The 12291-nt window shown below is 42.0% G+C and overlaps 1 protein-coding gene across 3 annotated transcripts in view; it reads right to left on the reverse strand.

Moving 5' to 3' along the window:
• AMBRA1 (autophagy and beclin 1 regulator 1) overlaps window positions 1–12291 on the reverse strand; it is a 130540-nt gene that overhangs the window by 35261 nt on the left and 82988 nt on the right. For all 3 annotated transcript variants that reach the window (XM_062635807.1, XM_062635806.1, XM_062635808.1), the window contains 2 exons: window positions 9059–9247; window positions 8461–8615 (listed from right to left, as the gene is read on the reverse strand). In XM_062635807.1, the coding sequence (XP_062491791.1) occupies window positions 8461–8615; window positions 9059–9247 (344 nt within the window). The remainder of the gene's footprint in view (window positions 1–8460; window positions 8616–9058; window positions 9248–12291) is intronic.

Here is a 12291-nt window from a genome sequence, read left to right on the forward strand (position 1 = left end):
ACTTGATCCAATTCTGAAAACAGGTCAGCACCTGAAGTTTCTGTAGGATGGACTGAGAAACTTTCTACAAAGGCAAAACCTTGTTCTTGTTGACCATACACAATCACATAAAGATCACCCTCAGATCAGGAAAAGCCTCATTACAGCACACCTAACTCTTTTCTTTCTTTAGGCTAGCTCTTGGCATTATGAATTCTTTATCTCACAAGCCTGCCATGCAACTACTACATGAGAAAGAGCTTTAAAATACCTACTGGGAAACTTCCAAGCATGAACAAAAACTAGGTCTTACAAAGAAGCAGATCATCTCAGGTAACAAAGCTCTCACGCAGGAAAACAACACAAGGGCAGTGAAGTGGCTCACTAATTTACTACCTGTCCTCCTGCAAAACCAGGGTAATACCTCTAAAAAGCCCTTTAGGGGACTGGTCCAAGCTCAGATCTGAAACCTAGGGCTGAGTAAGCAAGAACTTGCTAAACAAAACAATTGTCCCTTCAACTGTGTATTGGAACAGATGAAAGGAGAGAAACAGGAATGCCAAAGGGGGTGTTAGTGTGACAGAAGATAGGTATGTATATATTGAATACAGATGCACAAGTGAACTGAACTGTGCAAACAGCCCCCAGCTATTGCTATCTCTTGCAAAAATCACTGACAGCTCTCAAACGTGGAACCAGAAAAAACATGGTCACTTCTATGACAAAAGGAATGACAAGCTTCAGTTTTGCCCTTAACTCAGACTGCAAACCAAAAGCAGCACCTGTGAGTTCCCCATTAAATGTCATGCTGAGACTGTAACAGCAAAATCTACACTGTGTTAAAGATCTAATGACAAGAGCAAAGGATTCGTGCACAGCTGCCATTCCACCCCACTCTCCATCTACTGAGCCTCTACAGAACAGCGTACAAGATCAAATGTCAACAATATGTTGATGACAGAGCTACATGCATCCTCACCTAGGTGAAGAGGCTGTCATCCAGCTGCCTACACGTCTGGAAGGCATAAATACTGGAGGAAAGAGCTGGCTTAAATTCAAATCAAGAAAGATGGCAGAAAGAATTACGGGGAAACAAAAAGTCTTCATGAAATTGCAAACCTCTTCTCAGCCCATAGCCAGCTTAGTGCAAATCTGGTAATAATTCACTTCAGCTCCCTTCCCCCTACCTGACCTGGGCAAGATGACTGCACATAATCTCAGATGAGAAATCATATTTGCCATGATTTCTTCTACCTACTTAAAACTATGTACCCAACTGCCCCAAAGCTAACTATCTCCTGTGAGGCAAATGGGCTGAAGGCCTTACCTGAACTGCAAGAGCAGTTCAGGTCTCCTAATACTGGACACCATATTAAAGAAAAAGGTCTTAGTTCTCAGCTTCACATCCCATGAAGTGAAAACATCCTGAATAGCTGCCATTAGCCTTTCCTTCATGCCAGTTTGGTAGAACTGGCACTGCTCCCATGCTTAACCATCACATGAACTAACAATACAATATTTTATGAAGGGATCCTAATAAGTTTTTATTTTTCACAGTTTCTTCTTAGTTCTATCTTATCAACCTTCACACAGACACGGATGAATCAGTCAAGGCAGCAACCTCAGTACTCATACAACATACCATTCCTACATCTACACTTAAACGTGCACATCTGTGCAAATCTTCATGCCATCTGTAACACCAAGGTGAAGCTGCATTTTCCAATGATGACGAATAAAGCTCTTTCTTACAACAATCAACATGAGCAGTGCTTAGCACCGTGGGTTTTGGATATCCTTTGTTTTCCTGAAGATAACCTACCAGAGTCTGCCAATACACCAGAGGGATTTCCTGTATCAGTCAGGAAAGGATTCTGTCCCCATGCCCATTCCTAGTATCATAGAAAGGGACCTTAAAGCTCATCCAGTTCCAGCCCCCTGCCACAGGCAGGGACACCTTCCACTAGAGCAGGTTGCTCCAAGCCCCTGTGTCCAGCCTGGCCTTGGACGCCGCCAGAGATGGGGCAGCCACAGCTTCCATGGGCAACCCCTGCTAGCATCTCAAAACCCTCACAGGGAAGAACTTCTAGAATCATAGAATGGTTTTGGTTGGAAAGGACCTTAAGATCATCCAGTTCCAACCCCCCTGGCCATGGGCAGGGACACCTCACACTAAACCATGTCACCCAAGGCTCTGTCCAACCTGGCCTTAAACACCATCAGGGAGCATTCACAACTTCCTTGGGCAGCCCATTCCAGTGCCTCACCACCCTTACAGTAAAGAAATTCTTCCTTATATCCAATCTAAACTTCCCGTTTCAGTTTTAACCCGTTACCCCTTGTCCTGTCACTACAGTCCCTAATGAAGAGTCCCTCCCCAGCATCCCTATAGGCCCCCTTCAGATACTGGAAGGCTGCTATGAGGTCTCCACGCAGCCTTCTCTTCTCCAGGCTGAACAGCCCCAACTTCCTCAGCCTGTCTTCATATGGGAGGTGCTCCAGCCCCTGATCATCCTCGTGGCCTCCTCTGGACTTGTTCCAACAGTTCCATGTCCTTTTTATGTTGAGGACACCAGAACTGCACACAATACTTCAAGAGAGCAGAGGGGCAGGATCACCTCCTTTGACCTGCTGGTCACGCTCCTTTTGATGCAGCCCAGGATACGGTTAAACTTATTAGAACTTCTTTTTAATACCTAATTTAAATCTCCCCTCTGTCAGCTTAAAGCCATTCCCCCTTGTCCTGTTACTACATGCTCTCTCCAGATTTCTTGTAGCCCTTTTAGGTACTAGAAGCTGCTCTAAAGTCTCCCTTGAGCCTTCTCTTCTCCAGGCTGAACCAGCCCAGCTCTCTCAGCCTGTCTCTATAAGGGAGGTGGTCCAGTGCTCTGATCACCTTTGTGGCCTCTCTGGACTCACTCCAGCAGCTCTTTGTCCCTCTTGCTTTGGGGGCCCAGAGCTGAATGCAGTACTGCAGATGAAGTCTCACAAGAGCAGAGCAGAGACGGAGAATCACCTCCCTCAGTCTCCTGGTCATGCTTCTTTTGATGCAGCCCAGGATACAGGGGGTTCTGGGCTGCAAGCGCATACTGCTGGGTGATGTTGACCAACACCCCCAAGTCCTTTCTGGTCAGAGCTGCTCTCAAGTATCAACATGTACATGCAGTCTGTGACTCTGCTTGGACTTCCAGTAGTCTAAGAAACATCCATCTGGCTCAGTTCTGCCAACAGTGAAAAGTTTCTCTGGGCAGTAATTGGATGTATTATTTGAGTTCTACTCAAGAATTGTCAGAAGCCCTCCCTATCAACCTGAAAATGTCAAAGTCTCTTTTAAAAGGAGACACAAGGGACCACAGCAATAAGTATGCTTTTTCAGTAACACAGCAAGAGGTCAGTACTGTCTTGCAAACTACTCTTGCTTTCAGAAGTATGCTAGTTCACATGAACTTTTCCACTGGAGCTAACGTGTTGCAGTAAGCCATCTCCATGTATTCTCGTAATCAGTTTTCTTTTCACATTATCAAGGGTTCTGACAAACTGTAACTCCCACCCCAGTGAAGCAAATGTGAATGGCAATTTGCTTTCAGGAATAAGGCCCCTTTGGTTATGGCTGCAAGGCTACTCACAACTCATACAGTGAGTCTAGGAGGTCTGATTTTTGCAGACTGCAGTGACCTTTGCAGGACACACTGAATAGATGCTACTGACACCTGCATGAAGCTCAGGAGACAACAGCACTCAATAAAACTCTGCCTTCATTAAGAGTTAATATGCTGAGAAAAATCTTGGCTCTGTGCTAAAACTCATGTGCCTTGCTGCTTCAGGCCCTTCTTCCTGCAGTATTTGGAATTCTCCGTTTACAATGGAAGCACACATGTAATCTGTCCCATCCAAGCAACCAACCGAACACTTCAGTGGGATGTTTCCCAAATACCAGTAGTCTTGTCAAGAGCTAATTCTGGATCTTCACAGCCTGAATTTCCTTCCAGATTCAAAGCACAATGCACTATTTGAGATACAGCTTGGTTAAGTCACCTTCTCCCCACAAACTGCATTGCACTTGAGCTTCATGTGCATCAAATTTTTCTATCACCTTCCTCACTTTTTTATCTTCAGCTTGAAAGTTCCTTTCTATGTTTTATTTTAATTTGATTACAGCAATCATGTTTTCCTGGTATTTTAGAGTTAGCTTCCTCTGGGTAATATGAAAAACATTAAACATTGTAAGGGCATCAGAATTTGTGAATGCCAGAAATAAAACTACCTTCTGGCTGCCTTTCCCGCTAATATCCACTGCTAACAGATCCAGAGCAATTTGAGCCTTACTCTTTTATGTTTCTAAGGACCTTCAGCTCTGATCAAGTTTCTAATTTCACATTCTTCTAAGTTCTTTAACCCCCATATACTCCTGGAATCATATTGAATTCAGAAATCACCCTAGACCCAAGCCACTTGAAAACAGATCCTCTTTTATCTGGGGACCAGCTCCACCTACGCTTTCAAAATAGGCTGCAAAATCTATCCTTACTCCATATTAGTCCTTTCTCCAAACTTCCCATCTCTGAAACTCAAGTATTCCCAGATAATTCCCAGTACCACTGTAACCTGTACCATCCCAAGCTAGAAATCTGCTAAAAGCAATTCCTTCCCTGTACTACAGATAAACTTCAGAGGTGCTAGCTAGGTCTGCAAGAAGAAAACCACTAACGCAAAACAACAAGAAATGAAGCTCATGCATATCACTCCTGTTAAAAGTCAACACTACTAGAGAGCTTTGAAAACTCAGCCTGAAGAACAAGCTTGCTCTTCATCAAAGCTGGGTTTCCATCTGAAATGCTAAGCATATCGGCCTGAAGGGACTGAATAGAAAGAGCATGAACCTCCCACTCGTGACTACCCTGTTTGATGGCAATTCACTACTTTTCCTTCATTTCTGAACACAATCCAGAACTGTCAAATCACATCAGCCGTGACCTGTAGAACTCTACCCAAACCTCTCTGAAATATTAGGAGCAAAATGCATATAGACGTTGCACACTCACAACCAAGATACTCCTTAGTATAATTAGAAAGCCCTGTAGTTCTCAAAGAGTTTCTCTCCAAGACTAAAAATGACTCCAGCAGCCAGTGGATTTCTAGGTGCAATTAAATTTATTAGAGTTTCACGTAACAAAACTAATTAATTGCATCTTCAAAACCTCTATTTCAACAGCCAGATGGAGGAAACTCTCTGAGGAACAGAAAGCTGCACTGCACTGACTGCTAGTCAAGGATGTGGAGGAGGGGTTAATTTGAAGGAGAAATAATCACTGTATTTCACCCCTCAGCAGGTTCCCACACTTGTGCAGTGACTTACAGGCCACATTACCAAGCTCTAATCTCCAGTTCATTGATTGCAAATCAAAAGGCATCAGGGAAGGAAGAAAAGATTATGAGACAACTTAAAAGAATTTTCATAGAATCTGATGTGGCATTTCTCTCGAATTTCTCTCTTGGGAGTTTCGTGGGTAATGTAATATTAAAACATCCACAAAGCATTGCTTCAGAAAACGGCTATGACTTATTTTTAATTAAGAAGTTGAATAACAATTGCTTTATGTTACAAGCTTTTGGGACAGAGGCAACAAAGACACTTTCTGATTCTCTCTAATGTGCATATTAAATTAGAGACTGAAGAATACACTTTCAACAGGTTTCCCAATCCTTTTTTCTACTGCATGCTGGCCAAGCTGGAAACAGGATTTTACTCTGCTGAATATGAGTACATCAGCCCCTGTGCTAAGAATATTATCATGTCTTCTACTTCAAATTCTATCTTCCTTTTGCATGTCCTGCAAAGTATTACAAACTCATGGAACAGTCTTACTGCAAAACTTGACAGAAGAAATACCTAAGTTTTTACAACTAGATGAAAGAATAATATTTACAAGATTAAGCTATACGATTTCCAGGCTTGGTCCTATAGACTGCACAAAGATACCAACAACACACCAGAATGTTGAAACAATACCTAACATCATTGCACAAGAAGGCTCTTTACCCAAATGAATTCAAACTGGTCTAGTTGTGACCCTGTCACATATGCAGAAAACTGAAAGTCCAAAGCAGTCAGAAAAGAAATGTTTTTAACATCTTTAAACATGATGTGGGAAAGGGGAAACCAGCAAATTAGTTAGCAAATCCTGCTAGACTGGATAGATTTAAAAACGTGGGGGAAAGCTTTCTGGAAGCTAAAAATACATGTAGAAGGAAGATGATAAAAGCAACCTTTTGAATACATGCAATCCATCTGGAGAAAAATAATCCAGAACTACAGCAGATGAGAAAGACAGGAGTGCAGTGATGTGAAGCAAGTCTGAAAAGGAGGAGTGGGAAAAAGTGTACAAGATTTTCAACGCACCATAATAACAAGAAAGGAAAAAACCAAGTTTTTGAGTGTGTAAGTAAAGACCTGTAGTCCAGAGAAAGCAGACAGAAAAATACCCTCTGTGGACTTCTGGTAAAACTCTGCTTATCTGATTACACACATTTAAACACATCCCAGAATGAGGGGGAAAAAAAGGAAGGGTATTTTGGAGAGAATTCAATAGAGAAAAAAACCACGAAAGCTGGAAGATTGAATTACAAGAGAAGATTAAGGGAATACAAAGCATTACTTCACTAAATGGTGACTAAGAGCAAGGGTACAAGCATTTGAACAGTGTAACACACCATAGGAAAAGAAGATACGTTTGAAATGGAGATGAAGAAATATAAATGGAAAATTTTGACAGCAGCTTACTGATTAAGCTGGCTACAAAAAAAAAACCCGTTTCCAAAAGGAAGGGCTAGAAGCTATAGCAACTGGAGCTTAGAGCAAATGTAAAGGATGGATGAGAGGAAGAGACATGATTTTAGCTAACAGGAGTTCTCTATCTTATTATGATATCGTAAAAAGACAGGGAACGGATACTCCCCTATCTGGCAGTATAAGCTGTGTATTTCACTAGGATCTTAACTGCAAAAAGAAACAGTGCCAGGGCAAACTACACTTTTAAAAGGATCTAACAGGACACTGAATTCATGTATTTAGTGATCTCACCATATCCACACAGCTTTAAACAACAGTACCTGCTAACCAAATTGTGCTTTCTTCATAAATACGTTTTAATTTCTGTCTCTTACCTTAAGTGGCTCATATCAGAATGGCAGCTCAGAACCAGGGCTGAAAAAGTGTGGATTGGTGCACCAAAGAATATCCTTATCATTGATCTTCTCTTGCCTTATAACATGGTGCAGATAATGGTAAACAAGAGTTTTATCAGCTGATAAAGCAGCTCATGTAATGACGCAGCTGAGATGACCCTTTCTGAATCATGAGCTCTCTGGGGAGCAGATACAGCATCTGAAGGTGAAGCAAGCAATTTCTCCCAGAGACAAGACTATCCCCAGTACTGGGCCACTGCACAAATGGCTCAATGCAATCCCTGTACATGGGAAAGCTGTGCTAAAAGTAATAATAACCATAGGCACCTTTTAAAAAAGAAAAAAAAGGCTTAAAAGGGAAAAAGGTGTGGGGGGGAAGCTGCTCATTGAATTAATTCCACTATGATCAAACTATCCCCCAAAATGAGAAGCTATTGAATAGCTATTTTTCATCTCCTGCAACAAGCCACCTGAATACATGGCCTAAAACTTGAATCCAGCCCCAATTTCAGCTTTAGAAATTACCTAGTTCTGCCTCCTCCACATGCTGTGTGCATTATCAGCTGGATGTGGCATTTCCAATCCTAAACTATCACTGAATAGCTGCTGTGCTCTGCTGATGAACAAATCAAGACATATGTGTTCTCTTGACTCTATTTGCCAGTTCGTAAAAGAAGATGAAGGTTTTTCCTCAGGTACTAAATGAGTCAGAGTGTATACAAAAACAGAAGTACGGAAGGATAATTCCATTGCCAAAATATGCCTACACATACATAGAAAGCTCACAAATAAATAGCCAACAAACGTCTGTTTGGCAAAAGTATAGTAAACCTCACCTTAGTGTACTTGGCTCCTATCCTTCCCAAAACTGCTGCTCTCCTAGAGGTTAGCTGCCTTTAGGAATGTTAGGAAATGATCCTGAAGCCTCAGCTGAAAAACTCTCTCAGTTAAGCCAACCACAGTACCACAGGCAAGATGTGTATTACCCAAAGAAGTCCAAAAGACCTACTAGGTATTCTGAGTATTAACTGGATTTATGAATGCATTCCATGACATGGAATGTGTTTGCCATCATATTTAAAACCAGAGTAAAGTGTCACAGTTCTGTTACTTTCATGTTCTCCTGCCATGTTTGCATACCTCTGTAATAAAGTCCTTGACATGTTTACTATTCAGTGGGCTAGGAGCACGCTACCTCTTTGCTATCATAACCCAGCAATTAACTACTAGCCTAGAGCCAAAGCAACACGAAATGACTGATGGAAACACAGAGAAGCAGAATACACACACACTTACCCTCATAGAGGTTTCTCCACCATGGGGTTGTTGCAGCCTGAAGACTTGAGCAACCATGTGTTCAGTGGACGGGTGCAGCAGGATACGTCGGGAAGCCAGTCCCACCATTACGTATCTGCCCATTGGCGACAGGCTCACAGAAATGGCATTAGGACCTATGAAGAGAACAGGGGTAATTTCTCTCACAGGCTGAAATCCTTCATCCTCACAGCTTCTTCATTCCCTTCCAGCATTCCCGTAACATACAGCACACTAAGCTCGTTCTTATAAGGGGCAGAGAAGAATAAGGAGACCTGCACACATACAGATATTGTGGGACATTTCCTTGTTGCAAGCATCTTCCCCCTAAAACAATAAAGTTCCTTAAGGAATAAAATATTATGCCTTAGCATCTCCCCTGTACCTGCACCTTATATGTCCAGACCAAACCACAAGCTTCTCCGAGTAGTAATGCATTTGTAGCTGATTGGAAGGCCAATAAAACATTTCCTGTTACTACAATCACTGGTGTTCAGACTACTGCACTTCTCACTGCAGGCTGAGTCCTGAGGTAACTTCTCACACTCCCACCCATCCTGACTTCTTGATGTATGCTTACCAAACCGCTTTGTGTAAAGCATCTCGCCTAAGTTGTGCGGTGCCAGGGAATACACAGCCAGTATTCCTTCATCAGGGAAGCCTCTCTGGCTGCTGGGAATGAAGGCTGCCAGCAGCTGCCCATCAGCAGAGATATCACAGCTAGCATCATTGTAAATCTTGCAGTTTTGAACAAGCACATTCACAGAGGCTGCAAGGAAGAAAGGAACAGTGATTAAAATACTTAGGTTCAACAAAGAATAAAGTAGGATTTAAACATAATGCTAGAGACAGAACAATACATGTAAAAGGCACTCATGACATTTAGCTTTCTCCAAAAGTTTATGAAATTTTAATACCCTGATTAATGTAAAATCTGCTCCAAAGCGGAGATAAGACACTCCAATGAACCCAGGAAATGAAATCTATTCACCTCCTGGAGCCTTCAGCCAAGAAACAGTGGCAATTGCACTTTTTCAGACCCTTCCTTTGTTGAGTGTAACACCATCCTTTGCAAAGGACAGCACAATTTAAACAAGCCTCAAATAGTGACTCTCTGACAAACTCCAGCAGCAGCAGCATTAGAAACAGTACATCTTAATTCATTTCCCCTGCTCTTGTGGAGCCCCTAAGTTCCAGCTCCCCTTTATCTCCAACAAACAGGAGATGAGAGAAAAATTCCTCCCTGCAGATACATTCATTTCCGACAGGTCTGTGCCCTTCATATGCAGCTTACAAGCTCTTTGGGTTACTGAATCTTACTATGGACTTGTACCATTCATAGTACAATGAGGTTCCAAGGACTTGTAGCATTGTCATCACCAATGGTTCAACAGTGGCTTGGTAAAACACAGCTGGAGTCATGTTTGCTTTTTCAACCTAACCTAAATATGCTCCAGTTTTTCACCAAAACCACTACAATTATTCCAGGTTCATAGCTGGAACTGCACACACTATTTTGGGAATGAGGAAATTTCATTTTCTAATTATTTTCAAACTCACAGGAGCAGAAATATAAAGAAATAGAAATGAAGCCCACATTTGCAATATATAAGCCTTGTATGCTAGAAGACAGAACAACCCATCACACATTCTTGAAGATATAGCACCATGTGGATCACTATGTGAACTTCTACCCTCCAGAAATTCCCTTTTAAACCATAGGAATATGCCCAGCCTAGAAGTAGTTCTGCTAAAATTGCTGATGAGTTTATTATGAAGGCACTTCTCAGGCTAGATTCCTTATTAGTTTAACAAAAGAACAGTGCCAAGAATGCTTTGTGCATACTTCTGAAAGTCTCAACTTCCAAATCAAATTAAGGCTGTAACTCAATGCTTTAAGAAACTGGTGCTGCTGCCAGGAAAAACAATCCCTGCCCTTTGTTCCCAACGCTTCTATGGAAAGAAAGCTACATCAGGGAACTGATATGGATGAGAAATTACTGACTGTGGTCTGTGGTCGCTCCTTAGCCAGAATGGTTTCCCAACCTGGTATGCCACACAGCCACTTGCAGGAGCAGAAGATGTCATGACAGGAAAGGAGACAGGCCTGCTCATTCTTCCAGCATTGCTGATTTAAAGCATTCACTGAACCTCATCTTTAGTTCTGGTCTCAAAGACATTTTCCCTGGGAACTGCTTGCCTACATGGCCGAGTATCAACTTCTACTGTTGCATTTAAGAAACCCTGATGAAAAAGATGATGAGGATGAGAAGTGGACTATATAATTACATTCTGTACCAAGCCACCTACACCTGTACTCTATATTTATTCAAACTTTTTTTTTTCCCTCCAGTCTCAAAGCTGCTAAAAACAGTAATTTTCAGCCTAGCATAAACAGAAAGGTGCTGAACAGAAAAAGGTAAATAACAGTAGTCACTGTCAGTGCTGTAATAACAGAATCTAAACCACACATGGCCCTTCAAAGAACAGACGGTCCAAAGGATAACAAAATTCCCAACTGCTTAGACTGAAGCTAGTTGAACAGAAAGGTAGCAGAATAAAGATTAAAGACTACACTACCTAATTTTTATAGCAGAATTACCCCCCCCCCCTTTTCTTTTCCTTAAGTCCAGGCTCCACTCAAGTACTCATCACGTCATCACAAGAGAAGATGGGCCTCAACACAGGCACTGCAGTATATGCTGTGGACTAGCTAAAGGATGCAGGACAACAGGTTGCACTACTGTAATCCCTGTTAAACTGAAGGGATTCCTGCAGAGTTCTTCAGTGACTCATTGCAAAACCAGTCCTATTTATTAGCTTTATCAATGGGCTAGACACAGAGTGGAGCTGGTTGATGAATTCTCTTGATAAAGCTGGGTAATTTCACTAACAGAGCATGATCAGACCAGACAGTGAACTGAAAGACACAGAGACATAACAAAAGGGAAATGGAAGAGTTTTAGAGTATATTAATTTACCTTATTATATATTATCTTATTATATATTATAAATTTCTGCTTTACCTAGGAGCTTCTCAGTTGGCAACAACAGAGAATCAGCTTTGGTAATCGTTGCAAGGACTGAGCCACCCAAAGGGCATGAAAGAGATCCTACACTGCACTAGGGAGCACACGTACAGGTGCTAACATACAACCTTGTGCTGGGACCACATGGAGGATACTGGGCACAGTTTTGGTCAGCCGTATTCAAGAAAGAGTAAACCTTAAAAGGCAACAAGTTCAGCAAAGAGATAGGAAGACGAGTGTGGGGGGTGGTGGTGGTGTGGTGTTAAAGAAAAAGACTGTGAGGAAATAGGATTGCATTTACAAAAAATACCAGCAAGTAAGTGCAAGAAAAACACCAATTCTCTTCAGAAGTAACACTGACAGGTAAGTGGGTAAAAGCAGCCATTAAGCCTGGAAATTAGAAGATTTCTACCAGACGAGCAAGATTCTAGAATAAACTTTCAACAGAAGTGAAAGGGACAAAGAATTTAACCAATTTTAAGACAGAATAAGAGGATGTGCTTGCCTAAGACAGCAGGGAGCTACACTCTGTGGCTAAGGGGGTCCTTTCTCACCAATTCCTTTGTAGCTGCACTCAGGTCAGCAGTGATCTAAATAACTGGAGGGAAAAATGGTGTGGGGGGAACTTACAGGACAGGGGAACATTAGAACTCTCGCAACCAATTCTGAGTTGACTACTTAGGAGACAGCCAAGCAAGAAGGCCTGCAACAGAGCAAAACTACACATCGCAAAGGGAGAGCATCTGCCAGAGATAAAGCTATGAAACTCACCACCACCACCTAT

This window comes from Pezoporus occidentalis, unplaced genomic scaffold (genome assembly GCF_034315485.1).
Source record: "Pezoporus occidentalis ecotype Australia unplaced genomic scaffold, CSIRO_AGI_Poc_V1 ctg46, whole genome shotgun sequence".
NCBI classification, from domain to species: domain Eukaryota; kingdom Metazoa; phylum Chordata; class Aves; order Psittaciformes; family Psittacidae; genus Pezoporus; species Pezoporus occidentalis.